Raw genomic sequence first — 21,463 nt, 5'->3', positions numbered from 1 at the left:
GAGGGTTATTTAGGCCCTGGCTACACTGGCCAGGATGCCTTCTGAGTCCCTCCCCCATGCCAGGTGATGTGCTAGGGACCTTAAACACTCACCTAACAACCCTGCAAGGTACCCATCGTTACCCCCATTTCAGACATACAGAAACAGGCTAGGAGAGACTAGATCATTTGACAGCATTAGGCAATCGGAAGGTTGCAGAACAGGATTCAAAGTCAGGTCTGTCCAGCTCCAGAACTTGTGTTCTTTCTACCCAACCTTTCCCAGAATGAAACTTCCAGCAAGTTTGTTTCTCTCCCATCCTTCTGGCTGCAGGCTCTCTGAGCTCCTTCCATCTCTAACAGGGCATCACCAGTGGGCGCCATTCCCCAGGAGCTGCCTGCTCAGGGACCCCCAGATTTGCCCCTTCTTTCTCTGCTGCGGGAAAACAAGAGCTTCCCCAAGAGTATCTTTTTAGTGTTCTGTTGCATTCTTTTGTTGCACACTTAACCTCGTAGGAAGTCACCCCCCAATGCCGAAAATTCCAATTTGTCGCATTCCTTGAGTCAGCGTCTCCCCCTCCATGTCTGTGCTCAGCTTGAGCATATGGTCTGCTTCTACCTTCAGCCTCTAGACCGCGTGCCCAACCCCTGGTGTCACAGAGCTCCTGCCTGATCATTCTGCAAGTGGTCATAGCGCTGTTTGATGGCCACTTCATGTTGTTGGCATCTGGGCAAGGCGCAGCAGTGTTTTTCCAGGGACACTCACTTTTTATTTTGCCTTTAAGAAAGTCAGGTGATTCCATAAGTAGGAAAAGACCCCTGCCCATTCCTGTCCCCTCACATCTGCGGTCGACCTGGGGCGCTGAGGCTACAAAGGGAAGAAGACGATTTAGGTTGTGTGTAGATTGAAAATGACTACTGTTATTCATTGCTGGTACAATAAAGCATTTCACTTCCTCCCCCAAACCATGGAATCTGTCACCCTGGGTTAAAGTTTCCTAGGAGAGCAGTGAGCTACCTGCCACTGGATGCCCTGTGCCCAGTACAGCACCTGGCACAAAGCAGAGACTCAAATAATAAAGGGGGCAGAGGGAGAGGGAGCAGATGCTATTAAGCACAGAGGTCCCAGGTGCACCTCCGAATGTGGGAACACCTAGGGCACTTGTATTATCCTCAGTATTGCTCCTCCATTCCCACCAAATGCCCTGAAATCACACTGTGCCTTCTGCCAGTTTCTTCCACTGGAGCAAGTCCATCAATCCTGCCAGTACGCAGGGATGTTTATGGTGCCCTTCATTTATTTTTTTATTTTTTGGCCACACCTTGCAGCATGTGGGATCTTAGTTCCCCAACCAGGGATCGAACTTGCACCCCCTGCAGTGGAAGCACGGAGTCTTAACCACTGGACCGCCAGGGAAGGCCTATGGTGCCCTTCACAATGTCACAGACCTCTCACCAATCCCTAGTGGCCTGCTGCTCTTCACTTGTTTCCTTGAAGGTGCTCTTGAGACTCCACAAAGTGTGTGTTTTCCCATCCAGCACCATATTCTTTCCTTGTCTCTTTATTTATTTTATTTATTTATTTTTGGCTGCGTTGGGTCTTAGTTGCTGTGCACGGGCTTTCTCTAGTTGTGGTGAACGGGGGCTACTCTTCGTTGCGGAGCACAGGCTCTAGGCGCACGGGCTTCAGTAGTTGCGGCACACGGGCTCAGTAGTTGTGGCTCACGGGCTCTAGAACGCAGGCTCAGTAGTTGTGGCGCACAGGCTTAGTTGCTCCGCGGCATGTGGGATCTTCCCGGACCAGGGATCAAACCGGTGTCCCCTGCATTGGCAGGTGGATTCTCAACCACTGGGCCACCAGGGAAGCCCCCTTTCCTTGTCTCTTAAGGCATGTCCTGCACTACTTTGCACACCTTCAGTCAGACATTATGAGCCAAAACCTTTGGCTAGAACACAACATGAGTAGGAGAGAGAGAGAGGCCCCAGCAGAGTAAATACCCCAGTAATGGAACAGAGATGGTTCAGCAGGGCACTTGCTGGCTGAGAACCGGCCCAGCCAGGAAGTGGCCAGGACAGAAGCATGCTCAGTGCAGTCCCTCCTGCAGCCTGAGAGCGGAGTTTAGCAGCAGAACTTCCTCCTGAAACCTAGGTGGCTACAGCTGAAGCTGAGAAGAGCAATCAGCCACTGCTATTTCTGAAGGCGCCCAGTGTGGTTACTCAGCGAGCTGTAATTAAGCTTATCTATAATTTGATAAGTGGGAGCAGCCTCACATTTTATAGAGTAATTAACTCTCACTGAGAGAGCAGCACAGGAGTTTCTGGGCCCCAGCATCCCTGGAGGTTGGTCCACATTCACACTCCCTCCCCTCTGACGCATGCCCGTGGACGCTGAGGCCAGGATCGTCCTCAGCCACAGCCCTGGAAATCCCTCCTGGCCCTGCTCTCTCCCCCTCAGGCCCTCCCACAGAGCCCAGGCCACTGGCAGATCCAGACACAGTGGACACACCTGCAGTGAGATGCGGGAAAGGCTCAGCCTCCCTTTGCCCGTTGTTCTCTGCAAAACTGTGGGCTGGAAGAAAGTTGAGTTTAATGCTTCCCACCCATCACTCCTTCACAGGCTACATGGTCAGCCTCTGACTGACTGGTCCAGCCCAGCTCCAGGGCCCTGATGGAGAGACTGAAGCAGACTTGGGGTAAAGGAAGGGGCCCTAGGGATGGAGGCCAGGCCTGGATTTCGGTCTTGGCTCTGCCACTTCCTGGCTCTGTGATCTTGGGCAAATGACTCCACTTCCCTGAGGCTCAGTTTCCTTATCTGTCAAGTGGGAACAGTAGCCCTGCCTAACTCATAAGCCATTTATGAGGATCAGATGAGAGATGATTTGGGAGCCCACTTACTTGTGAGGGTGCACATGTGTGTAAGAAATCGTCAGCATCTCTACAAGTGTATTATACCCTGTCTCAAAGTTCTTGTTGCTTGAGGGGACTTAGGTGACCATTCAGCCTGATGTGTGTCATCAATAATGAGAGACAGGATAATCACAGCTGAAACCTTCTGTTCAGACAGTGAGGAGTATGGAAACCTTGTCAAATGAGGGACCTTGGCTTCTGAACCTGACTTGCCCATGTCCAACCTAGTGTTCTGTGCAGCTCTGGGTCGTAGCCAAGTGTCAAAGGACTTAAGTCAGAGGTGGTAGATTTCAGCTCAGTCTTTGGGTAAATTTTCCCTAACCAAGGAAATGCCATCTTAGGAAGTAAGGAGATCCTTGTCACTGGAGGGCTTCAAAGCCTGGCCAGCTTCCTGGAGGTTGGGAGTCATGCTTGATGATGGCTGAGTCCCTTTTCCTTCTCTGAGGTTCCAGGAGTCCTGGCAGCCCTCCCAGCCCTAATCCCAGACCCTGGGCCCGGGGCCCTGACCAGTATGTGCTCACCCTATACCTCTGAAGCCACAAACCTCACAAACCACCTTCCCTGGTGCCTACACACACCAGGACGGCCTTAGATGCTCTGGGTTTGCTTGTTTTCCTGTTTGTTCTACATCGGAGCACTGGGTCCCCAGAGCCCTCCTTGTTCCACCTCCGTACCTGAGGATTCTCAAGTCTTGTGCTCAGACAACCCTCGAGCTCTCTGAGGACAGCTCCAGAATCTGTTTCTGTCCAAGGTTTAGGTGTTGGTGTTCTTAGAGCATGCCCTCAGAAATGCCCAGGATGGGGCGGTGTGAGCCCAGGCCAGGCAGATTTCCTCCTGGAGGGTCACTGATGGGCTCCTCCAGCACATCCCCTCCCAGGGAGCAGGGCCCAGAGCCTGGGGGAGGGAAGAAGGAGATGGGGGAGGGAAGGAGGAGATGGCTTATGGGGCAGCACTCCGTGGTTGTACTATGCGTATGCCCACGGATCTTTCTCACTGTTACATAATTGAGGTATTTTTTTCCCCTCCTTATTTTAGATCCGGGTGCCATCTGCCCTGCTTTTCATGCATCACTAGCTCCGGGCTGGAGGTTAGATCTGACTTGGCCACCCGGTTCTATCCCTCTCTTGGTGAGAGACTTGGGGTAGTTTGCTTCCTCTTGTGTAAAATAAGAAAATAACCCCAGCCTGCCTGGCTCCCAAGGCTGCTGTGAGAATGAGAGGAGAGGAGGGGCAGAGCTGGCTGCGGACTGGGCCCAGCACTGCACAGGCGTGTCTGGATGCTCTCTGGCAGCCCGGGCCTGGCGCTACGTAAGCCGAGAGAGCCTCTGCTTGCTCGTGTCTGCACCTGCACCAGAAAGACCTGGTGCAGCTTTGCAGAGCCAGTTCCCGCTTGAAATACAGGAAACGAGCAGGCCTCATGAGTGGGCAGTCTGGCAGAGCCCCCCGCCCCGGGCAGCGGAGGCACCCGGAGCAGCTCATGGCAGGGAGGGCCAGGCCGGCTTGTCACCTGCTTGCACAGCCCTTGGCCCCGGGGGGAGTGTAAAGCGCAGCACGTGTTCTGTAACAAGGCACCGTCAGGAGGATCTTGCATAAAGCCCTTACCCAGCCTCCAGCCATCAAGGGAGGGGCAGTGCGGGCTGAAGGCACCCGTCCGTGGGTCCCCACAGACAGAGGTACCACTGGGCAAGGTCCCAGGTGCAAGCCGAGTCCAGCCCACACACCCCGCCCGCAGTGCCAGGCTCTGTCTGCACGCTTCCCCTCCTCTTGCCTGAGGCCTCGAGGGAGGCCCTGGAACCAGAGCCACTTACTCAAGATTACACCACGGGGTGACAGAGCGGGACTGGGGTGTAGGACTCTCCCCCCTCCATCTCAGAGGCCTTGAGAAGGATCCAATGGTACAGTGAATGCCTGGTTCCTGGCCCAGGGCCCCGTGCAGGTGCCTGCTCACTCATGCCCTGCCCTGCATAGCTGACCGGTACCTGCTGCTTGGGAGATGGGGTTATACTCCAAGGGACCCAGGCCCAGAGCTGCAGGCCTGAATAGACAACAGGTGATGGGTCCTCAGGCCTCACCGACTGAGCGAATCCTTCCAAGGGGAGGGTGCTAGAGACAATGCTGCCACCCAAGGCGGTGCTCGTGGACACCATTAGTCTCCAGCAGCCCCAGACAGTGGGCGCAGGTAGCAGCCTCCCCCCACCCCCACAGGCAGGGGCAGCTCTGCTGACAGGCAGTGAGGGTCTAGGTACCAGGCGACCCTGACCCATCCACCTGGTTCCCAGGGCTCCTGGGGCCACAGAGTGAGGTGATGGTGAACAGCACCACTCAGGAGACTTTCGTGCTGGCCCTGGATCTGCTCAGACCCACTGTGATGCTGGGTGAGTCACTTCCCCTCTCTGGGTCTCAGTTATATCATTTATAAAATGGGAACAACCACCTCTATTCTGCCCACCTCAGCTGTCTCTCGTAAGGATCAAAATGAGACCTGCCGCCAAGGAGGCTCTCAGCGGCCAAAAGGTGAATAGTAATTGTGAGGTTTTCATTAGCACTGAGATGATCTGGAGGGAAGTTGCTCTGGGCTTTCCAATCACTGGGATAAAAATTAAAAATCAGGGCAGCCTGCAGGCCAGCCTAGCAGTCCTGACTTAACGCCTGATGGTCCCAGCAGACGCAGATGCGTCTTCTCCAGTGTTCGGTTTACTGCTGATCCTGACCCAGACCGTATGACCATCTCCCTTTCCTGCCAGTTCCCAGGCATCCATGCACACGAGTAACTTCAAGTTCTGCATACATTTTCCTTTAATAAAATTAAGCATGGAAACAAAATCTCCCGAGATATAAAAACAAGATTCTGAATGGCAAGCCTTGTGATTCAAAAAGCTCTTCTTGTTTTGTAAAGACAATGACCATCGAGTGTCCCTCCCTGGGCTCTGGAGGGTTTCAGTCTCCCTGCCCACCCTGTCATCCACACAGGCCCTCTGGGCCTCACCGTGCAGATAGGGAGCTGAGCAGGGCATCCCTGCTTGATGACAGAGGGGATCAAAGCCCAAAAGACAGGCTGAATTTTCTCGTTGTGAGACCCCCTCTTCTTTGGCACTGCCTGAGCCCCGTGGCTGGTTCCAGCTCTCCAGATTCTGCTTCCTCCTGGCACCAGGCTCCACGATTAAGCCAGGCAGCTACTAGAAGAGAAGGAAGAGTTGTTTCTAAAGGGGCCTTGTGTCTTTGTGCCTGGACCACTTCCAAGGTGGGGAATCACCAACCCTTTGAGACCTCAGGTTTGGGTGGGAGCTCCCAAATCAGGAGCTGAGGCCACTCCGGCTGCAAAGGAGATAGGGCACCCTCTAGCGGCAGGCCTGGCCCTTCCAGGGCGAGGCAGAAGGGCTGGTACTCAGGAACCTGTTCCAGGGCCTGCAGATACCTGGAGGAGGGTGTTGCCTGGTTTTGGTCCAAACAGGCAGGCTTTGGGCAATTGCAGGGATACTAGCTTTCAAACCCAAACCCAAGGGCTTCCCTGGTGGCGCAGTGGTTAAGAATCTGCCTGCCAGTGCAGGGTACACAGGTTCAAGCCCTGCTCCAGGAAGATCCCACATGCCACAGAGCAACTAAGCCCGTGCGCCACAACTACTGAGCCTGTGCTCTAGAGCCCGCGAGCCACAACTACTGAAGCCTGCACGCCTAAAGCCCGTGCTCCACAACAAGAGAAGCCACCGCAATGAGAAGCCCGTGCACGGCAATGCACAGTAGCCCCCGCTCGCCATACCTAGAGAAAGCCTGCAAGCAGCAACGAAGACCCAACGCAGCCAAAAATTAAAACAAGTAAAATAAATAAATTTATTAAAAAAAAACAAAACCCAGACCCAAGAAGTGATAACACAGACTCTGCTGATCAGTGACCTGGTTTAATTAAAAATAAGTCCATAGAAGGAAGGTGAGCCATCAATGAAGGCCACCCTGAGCACCACAGAACAGGTGTGTGTGTGTATAAGCACCAGGTGAGACAGACAGGGAACCTGGACCCACCCCTGGGGGAGGGGAGGCTACAGTGCCCGTCCTATGTATCACGGCTCCTGCCAAGAATGTCCCATCAACAGGGGTCCCACCCCAGGCAAGACCAAGCAGACCCAAACCAGAAACAAATTACCTCTTAGCCAATGAGCACCTCCACACAAGTTTGTCCTAAGATAAGCTGGAGAAACCTCAAATGGAAATCTCCAGAATGTTGCCACCCCCCCCCCCACACTCAGCTCTGAATCACTGGCTGCAGGCTGCACACAGCAGCACCAAGGACATGCAAAGAGGTGCATGGTGGGCACATGGTATATATGGCCCAGGTGAGGGTATAGAGCTCATCACAGGATCCTCAGATAACTGGATCCAGAGCAGCCCTGGAACATAAAATGTGAAAGGTTTCTACAGCAATGGCAGGAACACACGACTTGGACCTTTATATTTTATATAAAGCAATATAAGCAAAATTGATTTATAAGCAATAAAAGGGTAATTCATGTATCCTCTTTGAGCCAAAAATTCTTCATGTACAAAAGAAGAAAAAGCTGCCCTTTTTACTCATGAGGCTGGTTTAAGGATCAAATGAGATAAATTTTTTTGATGTGGACCATTTCTTTAAAGTCTTTACTAAATTTATTACAATATTGCTTCTGCTTCATGTTTTGGTTTTTTGGCCCCGATGCATGTGGGATCTTAGCTGACCAGGGATTGAACCTGCACCCCCTGAAGGCGAAGTCTTAACCACTGGACCGCCAGGGGAGTCCTGAGATAAATTTTTTGAACTGATGCTTTGGCTTTAAAATATAAAGGATTTGGATTCTATTTTATAATAAATCTGTTTTTAATATAAAGATGTCTACCTAAAATCGTTGTATAAAATCAATTCCAGAAAGACAGATTCACCATGTTTGCCCTGAGGTTTGTGGGCCCTGCCCACCACTCTGCACCCCAGTTGAGAAGGCCCGAGCCATTCACTGGGCACACGAGTTGAGCTGGGCTGCCTGCTCTGGTTAACGCTCAGACTGGTAGTGGGTCCCCCTGGGACTGGGATAATCCACAAGTGGGTAATCAAGAGGTCATGACACAAGCCCCTCCCCCTCCCTCCCTCCGTCCTCTTCCCTCCCCCGAGGGCTGCACAACAGAGGCCAGTGCTAAACTCCTCAGTGTATGTAGATCCTGTCGGAGATCGCTCCGGGCAAGTGGGTCGTGATCCGCATTCGCACCCAACAGCAGTAGTCCGTGGGGTGGTAGCGAGTGCAGGGGGTAGCCGGAGGTCAGGGTGTGGGTGACAGCGCTGATGATGGGGGACGTGTCCGTGGAGCCGCTGTTGCAGTAGGTCTCCATCTTCGCGACCCTCTCGTCAAAGTACTTCCTGCCGTAGTCCTTGCGCACCCCCTCAGGCAGCTCGTCCCACATTTTACTGGCGATGGCATGGATGCGCTCAGCGCCGTGGAGGCTGGTGGTGGCGATGAAGTTCCCGGGTTCCACCACGCCGACCTTCACTCCCAGTGGGTGCACCTCGTGGCGCAGGCAGTCGGAGAAAGCCACCCCAAACCTGGTGATGCAGTACGGGGCGCCGGCCGCGTGGGCCATGCGGCCCAGCATGCCGCTGGTGTTGACCACGCAGCCTGCGGAGCAAGACAGCAAACTCCTGCTCACGCAACAATACCTGCAGAGGGTCTGGGGCCTGGCATGTTTCTGGAGGTCTGGCCAGAACCCAGCCTCCTGGCCCCCGACAGCTATTTTGCGGCCTGTCAGGCTGGGGCTCCGCCTTCTGAACCAGCCAGGGTCAGGGGGCCCCCTCGCTTATAATGAAGGCCAGCTCAGGCCCACACATCAGCGTCAGCATCTCTGGTATTTCCTGGGTAGCTGGCTGTTCCCAGGCAGGACAGGGGAGGAGGAAAGAGTGGAAAGCAGGCCTACATAGTGGGAGGGCACAGTAAAATGAGCAACACACAGCGAGCTCTGTCTCGCCTGCCATGTTCTCCTATTGCCAGTAACCCCAAATTGTTATCACCTGGTCGGGCTCTGTCGCCAAGCAGGCAGGGGCGGGGCTCTGATGCTGACTGCAGAGCTAAGACATGCGGACAGAGTCTCAGGCACCGGGAGAGTGGGGAGCTGGAGAAGCTCTCCCATAGGCCCCGCCTGGGGGTGCTAGGAGCTGACCACAGCCTCTCCCAGCCGTGGGGCAGGGGATGGAGGAGCCATCCAGCCTGCCCGGTAAGCCCAGGCAGACTTGAGACCCACTCGCCCTGGGTGTGCACCCAGGAAGTTAAGGCACAGCCCCACCTGGGCACTGTGAGGAGACACCTTTCAGAAACCTCTATGTTGGAAGCTGCTGAAGGATTGGGGTTCTCTTCCGAAACCCTACAGCTGCTCTCTGGGTTCCTCCTGTCATTGCTGGGACACTGGGGTGGACGGTATGGGTCTTCCCCTTTTTGCCATAATCGTTTGCTACTATTGGGAGAAAATCTGAGTCAGTGACTTAGGTGGTTTGCTTACATTTGGCCACCTAATGTGGTTTGGGCATTTGTTTTGGCAATTTCTAATCTTGATTATTACTATTATTATTTTCACCTACTACCACAATTGTCTCATGGGTTAACTATGGCATAGTAACCCATAGAATGGATATACCAACGTTTACTTAACCACACCCCTGTCCATACCTGATGTGTACACACAGCTCTGTGCACAAAGGTGGTTATTTGTCTAGATTAGGTTCCCAGACGGGGATTACAAATGTAATCTTTTAGCCTTTGGTGCAGACTGCTGACCTCTTACCTGCTCTGCTTTCTGAAAATCACACATCCCTTTCTGCCCCCCCCCCGTCCAGGGCACCCGCGCTGGTCACCATCCACGGCCCAGTGTGGCCCCTGGGGGTCATGCACTCAGCCAGTGAGGGCAGTGGATGTTGAGTCTAATGAGACCTATTTCCATTCTGAGCAAAGATGAAAAGGTAGAGCAGGCCCAGGGGGCAGGAAGAAGATCCCTTTCCAACTCAGCTGTGGCCCTCTAAATGAGGGGGAGACAGGGTTTTGTCCCCCGCACTGTGCCCCAGAGCTTTACTTCCACCACCTCCTTGTAGGTCTCCGTGCTGGTGAACTCCACATCCCCCAAACGCTGAGATGCCCGCATTGTTAACCAGGCCCTACAAGCCTGGACAGGAGGGGACAGAACCGCACTCATCACAGGGCTTGGCCTCTGGATATCACCCATCAGCCTGCAGGCCATTCCCCTCCTCACTTCCATTCCTTTCTCCCATAGCTTGCCAGCTTCTTGTCCAAGGCTCTCGGGACACGTTCTAGAGTCACCCAGGAATGACAGGAGATGGAGAGGCCTAAGCTGCTGGCTGTGACCGTCCCTTCAGTCTCGTGTCCAATTCTCATCTCACTTCTGCCTGCAGCGACTCTCTGACCCATCGTGACCCAGCCCTCCTCCAGCCTGGAGCCCCACCTCACCTCACTCGTTTCTACCCTATTCCCTCCAGTCTCATCCCACTCCCTGCACCTGGGCACCTGTTTATTCATTCCTGCCTCTGAGCCTTCACTTGTATTCTCCCTCTTGCCAGAAACCAGGGGAACCTCAGGAGTCTTCCAGGCCAAGCCCTCTCTGGAGGACCAGAGAGGGGACGCGGCGTCCAAGGTCACACAGCAAGTTAGAGGCTCAGCCAAGCCTCGATGTCGGGTGGGGCCCCCAGTCCAGCTCCACTCCAAGACCCTCCTAACCGCTACTCCATCCTCTGTGAACCATGCACTGTTGGCTGGGTGTCATGTGGTGAGCCCCTGGCACCTGGTAAGCTGTTCATCAATATGAACAATGGACACACCTGGTCTTTGCAGGTAGCGAACGCCCCTCAGCTTTGTGTGGTCCCATGGGGCTTAGTACAGGGTCAGAGCAAACATACACTCTCTGAGTGTACTTGGGTTGACTGTTTCCTGCAAGGCCAGCTAAGGGCCAGATAAGTAGACTCAGAGAACTATGTGCTAGAAGGATCACTGGAGTCCGTTTAGCCTGATTACTACTCTCACAGCTAGGGAAACAGAGGACCCAAGGGGGAAGCCTGGCTCTGGTGTGACCAGTGGGGCTGAGGCAGAGGCAGAGCTGAACTGGGGGACGGGGCAATGAGGAGGCAGCCTTGTGCTGCAGGGCCCCCTCTGAGCTGTCTTTTGGGTGTAAGGACTGGATGGGCTGGAGCCTCAGGACGGCGGGGCCCTGCCTCTTCTTTGTGGAATCCCTCAGGATTTAGTCTCCCGCGGCCATGAAGGTGCTCCTTGCCAAGGCGTAGCCTCAGGACAGAGCTGCCTCCTGGGGGGCTGACCCCTGCCTGTGGGAACTCTGGCCCTGCGTCACCCCTAGTTAATCATGGAAATGAGTCTGTGTAAATGACAGAGTGATTGGTCTCTAGCTTCTTTCCTTCGTGTTACCCAAATTAAAGCTTCCTCAACTGACCTCTGGTGCCTTCTCCTTCAATTATGGAAAATTAAGGTCATCTATTAGAGGAAGGAAATGGCTGGTTAACAAAGTGCTCATGACGCTCTCACCCCCACTCCCCATGGCGGCCAAGCCGAAGCCCCCCCGGCTCAGCTCTCAGGGCTGACCTCACACAGCCACTCCCTCTCCCCCCCCCGCCCCCCCCCCCCCACTGCAGACTTTCCCCTGCAAGTCTTTGCCCCACTCCTGTCACCAGGAGAAGCAGAAGGCCTCTCACCAATTGTCAGTGCTGCCACTTCACGCTCCACCTTCCACACCATCAGCCATGCATTTTCTCTCTTATGCAACTTCCACTCCTCCCTTGCCCCGGCTCCCTCCCTTCAACGTTGTACACAGCAGATGCTCAATAAATGTTTGTCAGGTGAATGACTGTCTGTAAATACCATGTCCCCATATCCTAAAGAACTTTTTCTTAATCACGCTACCCCCTCACACCACCGTCTTGCTCTCCTTCCCTCCATAGCCAGGCTTCTGAGAACACAAGCTACACTCTCCAGTTTCCCAGTTCTCTGCCACTCTGGGTCCCAGCCCCATGCTGCTCCAGGGTGTCGAGGGCGGCCCATGCTAAGGATGTCTCCCTCATCCCTCACCCCCGCCATCTTCACTGGCCTCAACCTCTCCCCCTGCACCTGGTGTGCTTACACCACTTATGCATCCTGACCCTCACTCCTCCCTTCGCATTAATGATACCCAAGCACCTCCTCCATCTTCCCTGACCCCTTTCTTCCACCTGCCCCCCAATGTCCTGTCCTAGTGCACCTTCCCTCAAATGACACTCAATGCTTAGGCAGCCTCATCTTCTTTATGTTCATGGAAATTTCCAGCTGCTTTGTGTTTGATTCATACGGCACAGTATCACACAACATAAAATACATAGTCCTTTTATCCAGCTAAAAATTAATTACATCTGACACCAATAACGAAAAAAGTTTAACTGAACTTGACCTGTGGAGGCACACTGTTCCTGGATCACAACTGATAAGTAGCAACGGTCTGTGGACGAAGGAGCTCACTGGAGTCCTCAGCCAGCATTCTGAATAAACTCATGACATTCCTGCTGGTCTGGGTGACAGTTGTTCTCCTGCAACGGCCCCATCGCCACCTCCGAGTAACTGTTCCAATGTACCCCCGGGGAGTCATGGCTCCTCCCAACCCCACCTCCTCCTCCAGACCATCGCTCTTACCTGCATGTCCCACAGGTCCCCAACTCATCCTAACCAACCAACACACCAAGCGCCCAGTGGCCCAAGCCTGCTCCTCTTGCTTGCTAATAGTTTCACTGTCATCTTCAACTCCTCCAGCCCCTTTGTCTCTTCCCCATCTAATGAGTCAAGAGTACTATTAATATTACTGAGAAAGATCAAAAGGACAGCTGCCAGGCCCTGAACTAGGCACTTTGCATCCATTCATTCTCCTGATCCTCACAACCAACCTATAAAAAAGTACGATAGATACTAAATTGTTCCATATCTGGATGAGGCAACTGAGGCTCAGAGAGGTTAAGCACCTTGCTCAGTGTCACCCAGCTAACCAGTGGACCGGAGGGCATTAGGACCCAGGTCTGTGTGAGGACACAGCCCTGGCACTTAACCCTGTTCTGCTGTTGCCTTCCTTTGCTGCGTCCTTAGAATCGGTGCCTTCTTTCCTGTGTCTACAGCATTAGTTTGGGTCCCTGTTGCCTCCCTCCTATGTTGTTGGAGAAGCCCTCCCGGGTCTCCCTGTCACAGTCTCTTTCCTCCTCCTCCATCCTGATCTGACCCCCTCCAGCAGACTCTCCTCCTCAGTCAACCACCTCCTGCTCCTATGCTTCCCTTCCGGAGTGGGGCGTGCGAGGCCTCCTTTCCCGTGTTTCTCACCCACTCTCCACCAAGGACTCTGCCCTCTCTGAGCCTAAACAGCCTGCCACTCCTCTGACATCACAGCCCCTCCTGCCTCCACTGCTTCCTGGCTCCGCTCAGCTCCCCTGCCCCTCAGCCTGAGAGCAGCTTTAGCTGAAATGCCCCTGCCATGGTCAGACTGACATGTGAGCCTCACAGATGGACAAGCTGAGACCCTCACAGGTGAAGGGACAAGCCCAAGATCACACTTCTAGTAAGAGGCTAAGCCCAGAGTAACTCCAGTCTTCTCACTCCCAGACCAAGGGTGCCCCAGATGTAGGGACTTCCCTGTCCGTGGCATAATGTCTCCAGTGCTATAACTGTTCCTCATAGGTCCCACCGTGAAGCCACTGACTTCCACTTGGCTGGTGCCCAACTACAAACTTCTCCTCCCCGCTCATACCCTTTCGGGTGCTCAGCACACTACCAAGTATACAGTAGGCACTCAATAAATGTTTACTGAATGCAAGGTAAGGGATGGTTTCAAGATCAGGCCAGGCCCACAGCCTGCTCGTTGGTCTACTCACTTGGCCTTTCCCTGCAGTGGGGAGGAGAGGGCTGGTTACAGGCTCTGGATGTCCAGTCCCTCAGAGCCCTGCTGGGGAGCAAAGGGGCTCGTGGCAGATGGCTCACCAGCTCTAATCGGACAACGCCCTTCATCTCACCACCACGGCTGGCTCCCCTGGCTTTGGCAGCAACTGTTCCACAGAGCCAGAGTGAAAGGCATCAAACTCGCCATCAAAATGTGCCCTCCACGGTGCGGGCAATGGGAGTGGGGAGAATGCACTTGTCTCCTGGAAGGTTCCTGCTGGGGTCGACGGGTGGAGTACGAGTCAGAGCGGCCACCAGCTTAGGAAAAGCATCTGGTCTGAAAGCTCAGGGAGGGCACCACCTGGAGGTCAAAGACAGTACTGCCTGAGAAGGCGGGAATTTGCACTGTTTTACCAGGAAAAAGACAGTTGGGAGGGGGGGCAGGAAGAGAGAGAAAGAGGGAGAGAGAGACATGTACAACCACGTATCTGACAGATTTATTTTCTTTTTCAGACCTAAAAATCTTCACATCTTTCTTCCAAAAAATGCAGTATTGGTTAAGTAAGGTCATGGTGAGTGGTTTAACAACCCTTTCTGAAATGCATCGAGCAGAAAAAAGCAGCAGGGAAAGGTTTGTGTGTCAGGGTGGTGCTGGGGTTTAAGCCCAATCCAAGGGCAGGGGGTGAGTGCTTCCCCCTGCAACCCAGGGTCCTCCCCGCCTTGCCCGGTTAGGCTAACTGGCCAGACTAGTACAGGGAATGGAGGTGATTCTGCCCTGGCGGCAGAGGACAACAAGAACCAGGGTCTGTGTACTCAGGTGCATCCCTTAAGAGGTGCCCAGTTGTTCCAGCTACAGTTGGAAATAAGGGCATCGCCACCTGTCCTGACCTGCTCAGGTTAATGCAATGAGGAAACTACTTTTTAAAAAAACCTGGTATATGACAAAGCTCTATGCAAATTCAGGTATTATTAAACAGGAGAAAAGTGTCATTCACTCAGCAAACATTTCTTGGGCCTCTGTCATGTTCCAGCACTGTGCTAAGAACACAGACACAAAAATAAATAACTCAGCCTCTGTTCGCAAAGAGTCAAGTTTTAGGGAAGGAGGCAGATGGGTAAGCAAAGAATACGGGGTGACTTTGCTGTATGAAAGCTTGTGGGAGGTGGGAGGCTGCACAGAAGGTGGGGTGGGCAGGGAAGAGCCTCCAAAGGCAGTGCCAGCTGAGGACATTAACAAGAGGGGGCCTGGGGATGGGGCACTTCAGGAGGAGGGGCACTACGGTCCTGCCGTAAGCCACTGCAGGCAGGGCAGAGGCAGAGGAAGTGGTGGGACATGAGGCAGGAGAGGTGGGCAGCGGTCTGCTTGGGGTCAGGGGTGAGCTGCTGGAGGATTTGAATAAACTAGACATCATTTATTGTTTACTGTGCTTCACACTGTGCTAAGCATTTGACATGCATTATCTCATTAGTCCTCACGTCCTAAGCAGGTTGTATTCCATATTTCCTGGATTCTATGACACATACTTTTTTCACCACAGGGATGAGCTACGATCGATGTGAAAATCAAACACTGTCAGTCATAATTTAATTGGTAGTGACTTTTCTCAGTGGTCTACAGAACAGTGATGCATCTTATGAGAGGAAAGGCGTAGCTGCCAGAGGATGAAGTGATGGAGAAATGCCTACTGTCAGCCGAGGGCTTGCCTGGGCTACATCTGGTACTGAAACAAACATCCCCAGGAAGGCCAGGGCGGGAAGCACGAGGATGGTCAGCATACACCGGTGGAAAGTTCTCTGCAGGTTGGGCTGAGTGTCAGTGGTTTGAACCAGGAGGACCCTAACCCCAGGTTCTCCAGGGGGCCTCCCCAGTGGCCCTGGAAGAAGCAGCACGGTGTAGCACCAGGAATGCCAGCCACATCCAGCGTCACCTCTGCACAGAGCAGCCAGGTGTGAGGCTCAGTCCACGCTGAACCCTGCTGGTATGCCAGTCTTCCCAAATGACATGGTGTTCCAGCTATGGGGGAGCAGATGAGCCTGGAGCTCCTGCTGCCGTCCCCACAGAGGGCTGCACCAGAGAAGAGCTCCCTGGACGCCATCTTCAAGTCCAGAGGCTGGAGGGGCTGGTGCCCACAGACACCTCTCTTTCCCACAGACAGCACGTGGACGTTAGGAAAACACATATCTTGCTTTAATTCAGTCTTCATATCGTGGTTCCTCAAATGCCCCTTGGGGTAGAGCCCGCGTGGCCTGAGTCTCCGAGGGACGCTGATGTCTACTCCCGATAGCATGGATTCCAGCTGCTATCGAGAGCTGAGTGACATTTCCTCCTCTGGACTTCGTTAACCCTGCTGCCATCTGGCAGCAGCTCTCGGGCCCCACGCCAGACCTCTCCTGTGCCTCCTGCCAGCGTCAAGCCAATGTCCCTGCAGTTCCCGGGGGAAGCCCCTCACTCTAGGCCAGGGTCCCGGCAGGAACTTAGCTTGGCAGCTAAGAGCCTTCTCACAGAGGAAACCGGGGGTTAGTCTCACAGCCCACAGCTTCAGGCTCAGCATTCAGGCCCCAGGAGAGAAACCCCACCCTCCCACCTTCTCCAGACATTCCTCCCAGGAGTCCTCATCTGCCTCTGAGCAGCCTGCACGTCCTGCTGTCAGTTTGCCTCCAGCTGTTCAAAGGAAACTTTTCCCAACCCCCCTCAGCCCGCAGCCCGCAGACTATGGCAGTCTGTCCCCTTCCGGATCCACCTGTCCCGGGGCCCAGGCTGCACTGCCCGGGCCACACTGCCTCCCTGGCTCCAGGGTTTCTGTCTTTGTCCATGTCTGTCTTGCTGCTCAGGGACAAGCATTCGGTCCTACTGTGTTGGTGCCTGTGTAACCGGTTTATTGATAAACCCACTTCTTTCACTATCCCTTTAAACTTCGTCTGTAAGCTACTTTACCACCCCTGGATGAAATTTCAGGCAAGTCTTGTAGCTTTTCCACTCATTCTCAGATAACAGAGAACCTCTTTGTTTTGGCAGGGAGTCCAGTTCAGTCTACTAATCAAATAACTCCTGTCCAGTCTGGCTTGAATACCCAAACTCTCAAACTTATATCCAGTTTAGATATCCAGTTTGGATCTAGAGACTGTCATACAGAGTGAAGTAAGTCAGAAAGAGAAAAACAAATATCGTATATTAATGCATATATGTGGAACCTAGAAAAATGGTACAGATGAACTGGATTGCAGGGCAGAAATACAGACACAGATGTAGAGAACAAACGTATGGACACCAAGGGGGGAAAGTGGCGGGGGCGGGTGGTGGTGTGATGAATTGGGAGATTGGGATTGACATGTATACACTGATATGTATAAAATGGATGACTAATAAGAACCTGCTGTATAAAAAAATAAATAAAATAAAATAAAATTCAAAAAAACCACAACAATTTATATCCAGTTTAGAGCCTGCCCTGACCCAGGCCTGGCAGGGCTGTGGGAAGTGGGAGTGGGGTGCCAGGTAGCAGGGCTGGAAGCTGGCCTTCTCACTATTTTCAAGTTCGTCGTCCTCTCCTATTCCTTAATCTCTGACCCTTCCAGGGCTGGATGCAGGGGCTGGCTAATGAAGGGGCAAGATGTAGTCTTCTGAGGGTGGTGCCACTGTTGTCTGCTCTTGGAGCCCTGGGACAGCAGGTGCTCGAGAGCTGGTCCTCCCTTCTTGGGACACTTTTGTGGTTTCCGCAGAGATCCTTCCACTGGACCATTCCCTCCTCTACCTGGGCATCTCCTCCCTCAGCCTGGGCGCTTCAGTGGGACACCCTTCTGGCTGAGTCACACGCACCCTCCTAGAGGTCTCACTGTACAGGTGCCCTTAAGATGACTCCAGGCAGCTCTCCCATTGTGCATATCAGGTCCGGGCGGCAGTGTCCTGCCTGGGTAGAAGGACAGCCCTCTCTCTAGGGGCTCTCTTTGCTCTGCTTCCAGATGAGCCACTCCACCCTCATTTGGGGGCTTTTAGACTTCTTTTGGTAAACACTAACACACCATTTTGTGACCTCCAAACTCCAAGGCACAAAATGTAAGTTCTCCAAGTAAGCTCTCTTGAAGCCCACCTCATTTTAGTTGAGACCAGAGGGAAAACAGCACAGCACCCTAACTACCCTTTCCAATCTTTCAACCTCTTCTACCTCAATTTATTACAACATCGAGGCAGGTCATGGGCTAGTCCCAGCAGAAAGGTTTCACAGTCTCTCAGCATTTATCGTTAGGCAGTCTAGCACCTCAAGGCAGAATGTGAGGACACTCAGCACATATTATATGTGAGCATCTATCACACGTATCAGAAACATGGTGACAAGAGGAACAAGTCTGGAGTGTTGTAATATTACAGGATGAGCCAAAGGAGGAGCCAGCAAAGGAGATGGAGAAAAACCAAGAGTGCAGGGTGTCCACAAAGTCAAGAAACAAAGCGTTACAAGCGAGAGTGGTTTGTTTGGTCAAAGCTGCTGACAGGCTGCGTATGAAAATGGTCTGAGAAGTAGCCAATGGATCTGACAAAATAGGGGCTGCTGGCATCCTTGATAAAAGCCGTATCAGAGGCATTCAGAGCCCCGCCTGGTCTGGTCCTGCCTTCCTCTTCCTCCACAAAGGGCACTAGGCTTCAGCTACCTCAAAGTACCAGTGATGTCTGGATATGCCACCTCCGCCCATCACGGGCAACTCCTGTTCGTCCTTACAGATGGTGATGAAATGCCATCTTGGCCCACCAAGCCTTCCCTGCGCTCCCAGAGAGGCAATCTTTTCCTCCTCCGATACAAATCTTCCCACTACCACCCCCCATGCTCATTCACACTACGCCCCTCTCACTTATTGGGCTTCAGCCACAGAGGCCTCCTGCTGTTTCTCTAGCCCCCCAGGCACACACTCTCCTTGGGGGTTTTGGCTTGGCCGTCCCCTTTTCCCACACGCATCTGCATGACTTGCTCCCTCACTTCTCAGTGAAGTCCTTCTTCCCTCTTTAAAACCCTTCCACCACATTCACCCTCCATCTTCTTTTCCTGCTTTATTTATCATCCCACAGAGAAGCAATTTACTTACTTACTGTATTCCTTGTCTATCTCCTCCCCCCACATAAACACCACAGGGCAAGAACCTGTCACTGAACTGGTACATGCTGTAGCTCCAACAGAGAATGTTGTTGGATCATAGCAGGTGCTCAATAAACATCTTTTGGTGAATAAACAAATAAACAGAGTGGTAGGAGCAAAAGCCCCATCTAACTAGGTTGGGGAAAAAAATGGAAAGTAAATGAAAATATCTAGTACAAGAAACCCTCTCGGGGTGCTTTTCTATAAAGGAAAGCAGAGAAATGGGGTGGTAGCACACACGGGAAGTGGTGTTGTGTCGTGGTGTGTGTGTGCGCACACGCATGTACATGTGCCAAAGTGATTTGGTAGAGAGTGAGGGGTTAATGATGTGGGAGGGTGGAGACACCTATCTGGTGGAGCCGAGTCCCTGAGCTGGCCTGAGGCACTGAGATCTGAAGCACAAGAGGAGGGGTAACTAAATAAGAGCAGGCAGAGTGTTTGGCAGAGGTAGCTACAATCTATCATGCGGCTTAACATCTCAGAACCAGCTTGGAAGACTAAGCTCCCATTTTCAACTCCTGCAGCACTTTATCCATAGTCCCTAATGGATCTGACCATTTTCTGGTTTGCATAACTAGTTCAGACCTCTAGTGACTTCTGCCCCCTCTAGCTCTTAACCAGAACAGACAGACCATGACACCGTAACAGTCAAGAGGTAGACACCACCAGACATAACCTGGCAGTGATTTGCCTGGTATCCTCCTCAAAGTACGTGTCACTAACTCATAAAATCACCGCTGCAGGAGTGGAAGGACCTAAGATCACCCAGTCGGACTCTCTCGTTATAAGTAAGAGCAGACTGGGGCTTGGGGAAGCGAAGTGCTTGCCCAGTTCCCAGGTTAGTGGCTGATCTAGGACTAGCACCCAAGGCCCTGACTCCCTCTCGAAAGCTCCTCTGCAGCATTAGGTCCAGGTGTGCTCCACCTTGTCCCTGGACAGGCCAGCACATTGGCACAGGTGCTGAATATATGAATGAGGAATTTTAAAGGTACAAAGCGTTTTGAGGCATCACGACTCCTGCCAGGACCTGTTAAGGCAGGTCCACATTATACAGAGAACCCAACCTTAAGCATGGCCACACCCATTTCCCCCCAAATCCCTTCACCATTAGAGGGAGTAGGCACTGGTATAGATTTCGAGGGGAGCACTTTGGCAGATTTGAATAAATTCTAAAGTCTGCACACCTTTCCACCTAGCACTTTCACATCTAGAAATTCTTCCTGAGAATTACTAATGAAAGGTAGGTGCAAGACTATTCACTGTGGCTTTGTTTATAATAACGAAAGTAAGAAATACAGTGCACAGATGGATTGCAGTTACTTTGGGGCAAGAGACTGAAATGAAAAGACTTCACTTTTTTACACCACATATTTCTGTATTGTTTGAATCTATTAGGAATATGTACTACTTCCATAATGCAAAGTAAGTAAAAATTAAAAGGACAAACTCTTCTCTGATCTAGAAATATGTTCAGACCATGACAATGCAAATTACTTTACTATTTATACTTGTTCATATTCTTGAATTTTTTACATTGAACAGATACTGTTTTATAGATATTAAACCTAGTAAAAAAAAAAAAATTCCTTCCCAGGGTTCCTACTGCCTTCAAAATAAAGAAAAATGTCTCATCCACTGAGCAGAGACAGCAAGTTGTCCTGAATACCCATTCTTCCTTTCTTCTATAGCAGTAAAACCCCTGACTTAAAGCAGGGTACATATTGTTTCAGAATACCAATTACATTTCCCAGAATCCCTAGCAGTCAGGTAGGCCATGTGACTAAGCTCTGCCCAATAGAGTGACAGCATGGGTGCTATATGTGCAACTTCTGGATCATGCCTTTAAAGAACAGTAAAAGAAGCACTCACAGTAAGAGAAATACAAATTAAAACTATATTGAGATACATTTCTCACCTAACAGATTGGCAAAAATCAAAAGTTTGAAGTACACTCCGTTGGTGAAAGTATGCAGCAACAGGTATTCTCGTACATTACTGGTGGGAATATAAAATTACACAACCCCTATGATAGGAAATTGGGGGATATATTTTAAAATGATGACTTATTTCATTAACCCTTTGACCTAAGAGTAATCTCATTCCTAGGAATTTACCCTAAAGGTAAACCTCCAAAAAATATGTGAAAAATACATACTCACAAGGTTATTCATTGTGGCATTATTTGTAATTGCAAGATATTGGAAAACAACCTAAATACCCATGCGTATATAGGAAACCAGTGCAGTAAACTATGGTCCACCCACACAATGGAGTACTATGATGCTGTTTAAAAAAAGTGAGGAAGATCTCTGTGAATTCACATGGAGTGGTTTCCAAGCTATATTGGTAAGTTTCTTAAGTACAAAAGAGTATACACATTTGTGTAAGAAGGGGGAAATGAAAGAATGGAGTGGAGTAGAAAAAAATAGGAGGTGGGAGAGTAACACTACTTTGAGTTTACCTTTTTATATAATTTTGACTTTAGATACTTGTTAATGTTTTATATCTTCTAAAATTAAATAAATCAAGAAGAATAGGGGGAACAAAAC

At 51.8% G+C, this 21,463-nt stretch overlaps 1 protein-coding gene across 1 annotated transcript in view; it reads right to left on the bottom strand.

The window, feature by feature from the left end:
• Positions 1-6,764: 6,764 nt before the first annotated feature.
• Positions 6,765-21,463, bottom strand: part of BDH1 (3-hydroxybutyrate dehydrogenase 1) — a 29,571-nt gene continuing 14,872 nt past the window's right edge. The window contains 4 exon segments of the mRNA XM_049709851.1: positions 6,765-8,157; positions 8,159-8,537; positions 9,891-10,006; positions 10,008-10,040. Coding sequence (XP_049565808.1) covers positions 8,050-8,157; positions 8,159-8,537; positions 9,891-10,006; positions 10,008-10,040 — 636 coding nt within the window. The 3' untranslated portion in view covers positions 6,765-8,049.

Source organism: Orcinus orca, chromosome 5, assembly GCF_937001465.1.
Source record: "Orcinus orca chromosome 5, mOrcOrc1.1, whole genome shotgun sequence".
NCBI lineage: Eukaryota > Metazoa > Chordata > Mammalia > Artiodactyla > Delphinidae > Orcinus > Orcinus orca.
This window is presented reverse-complemented; position numbering and strand designations above follow the sequence as displayed.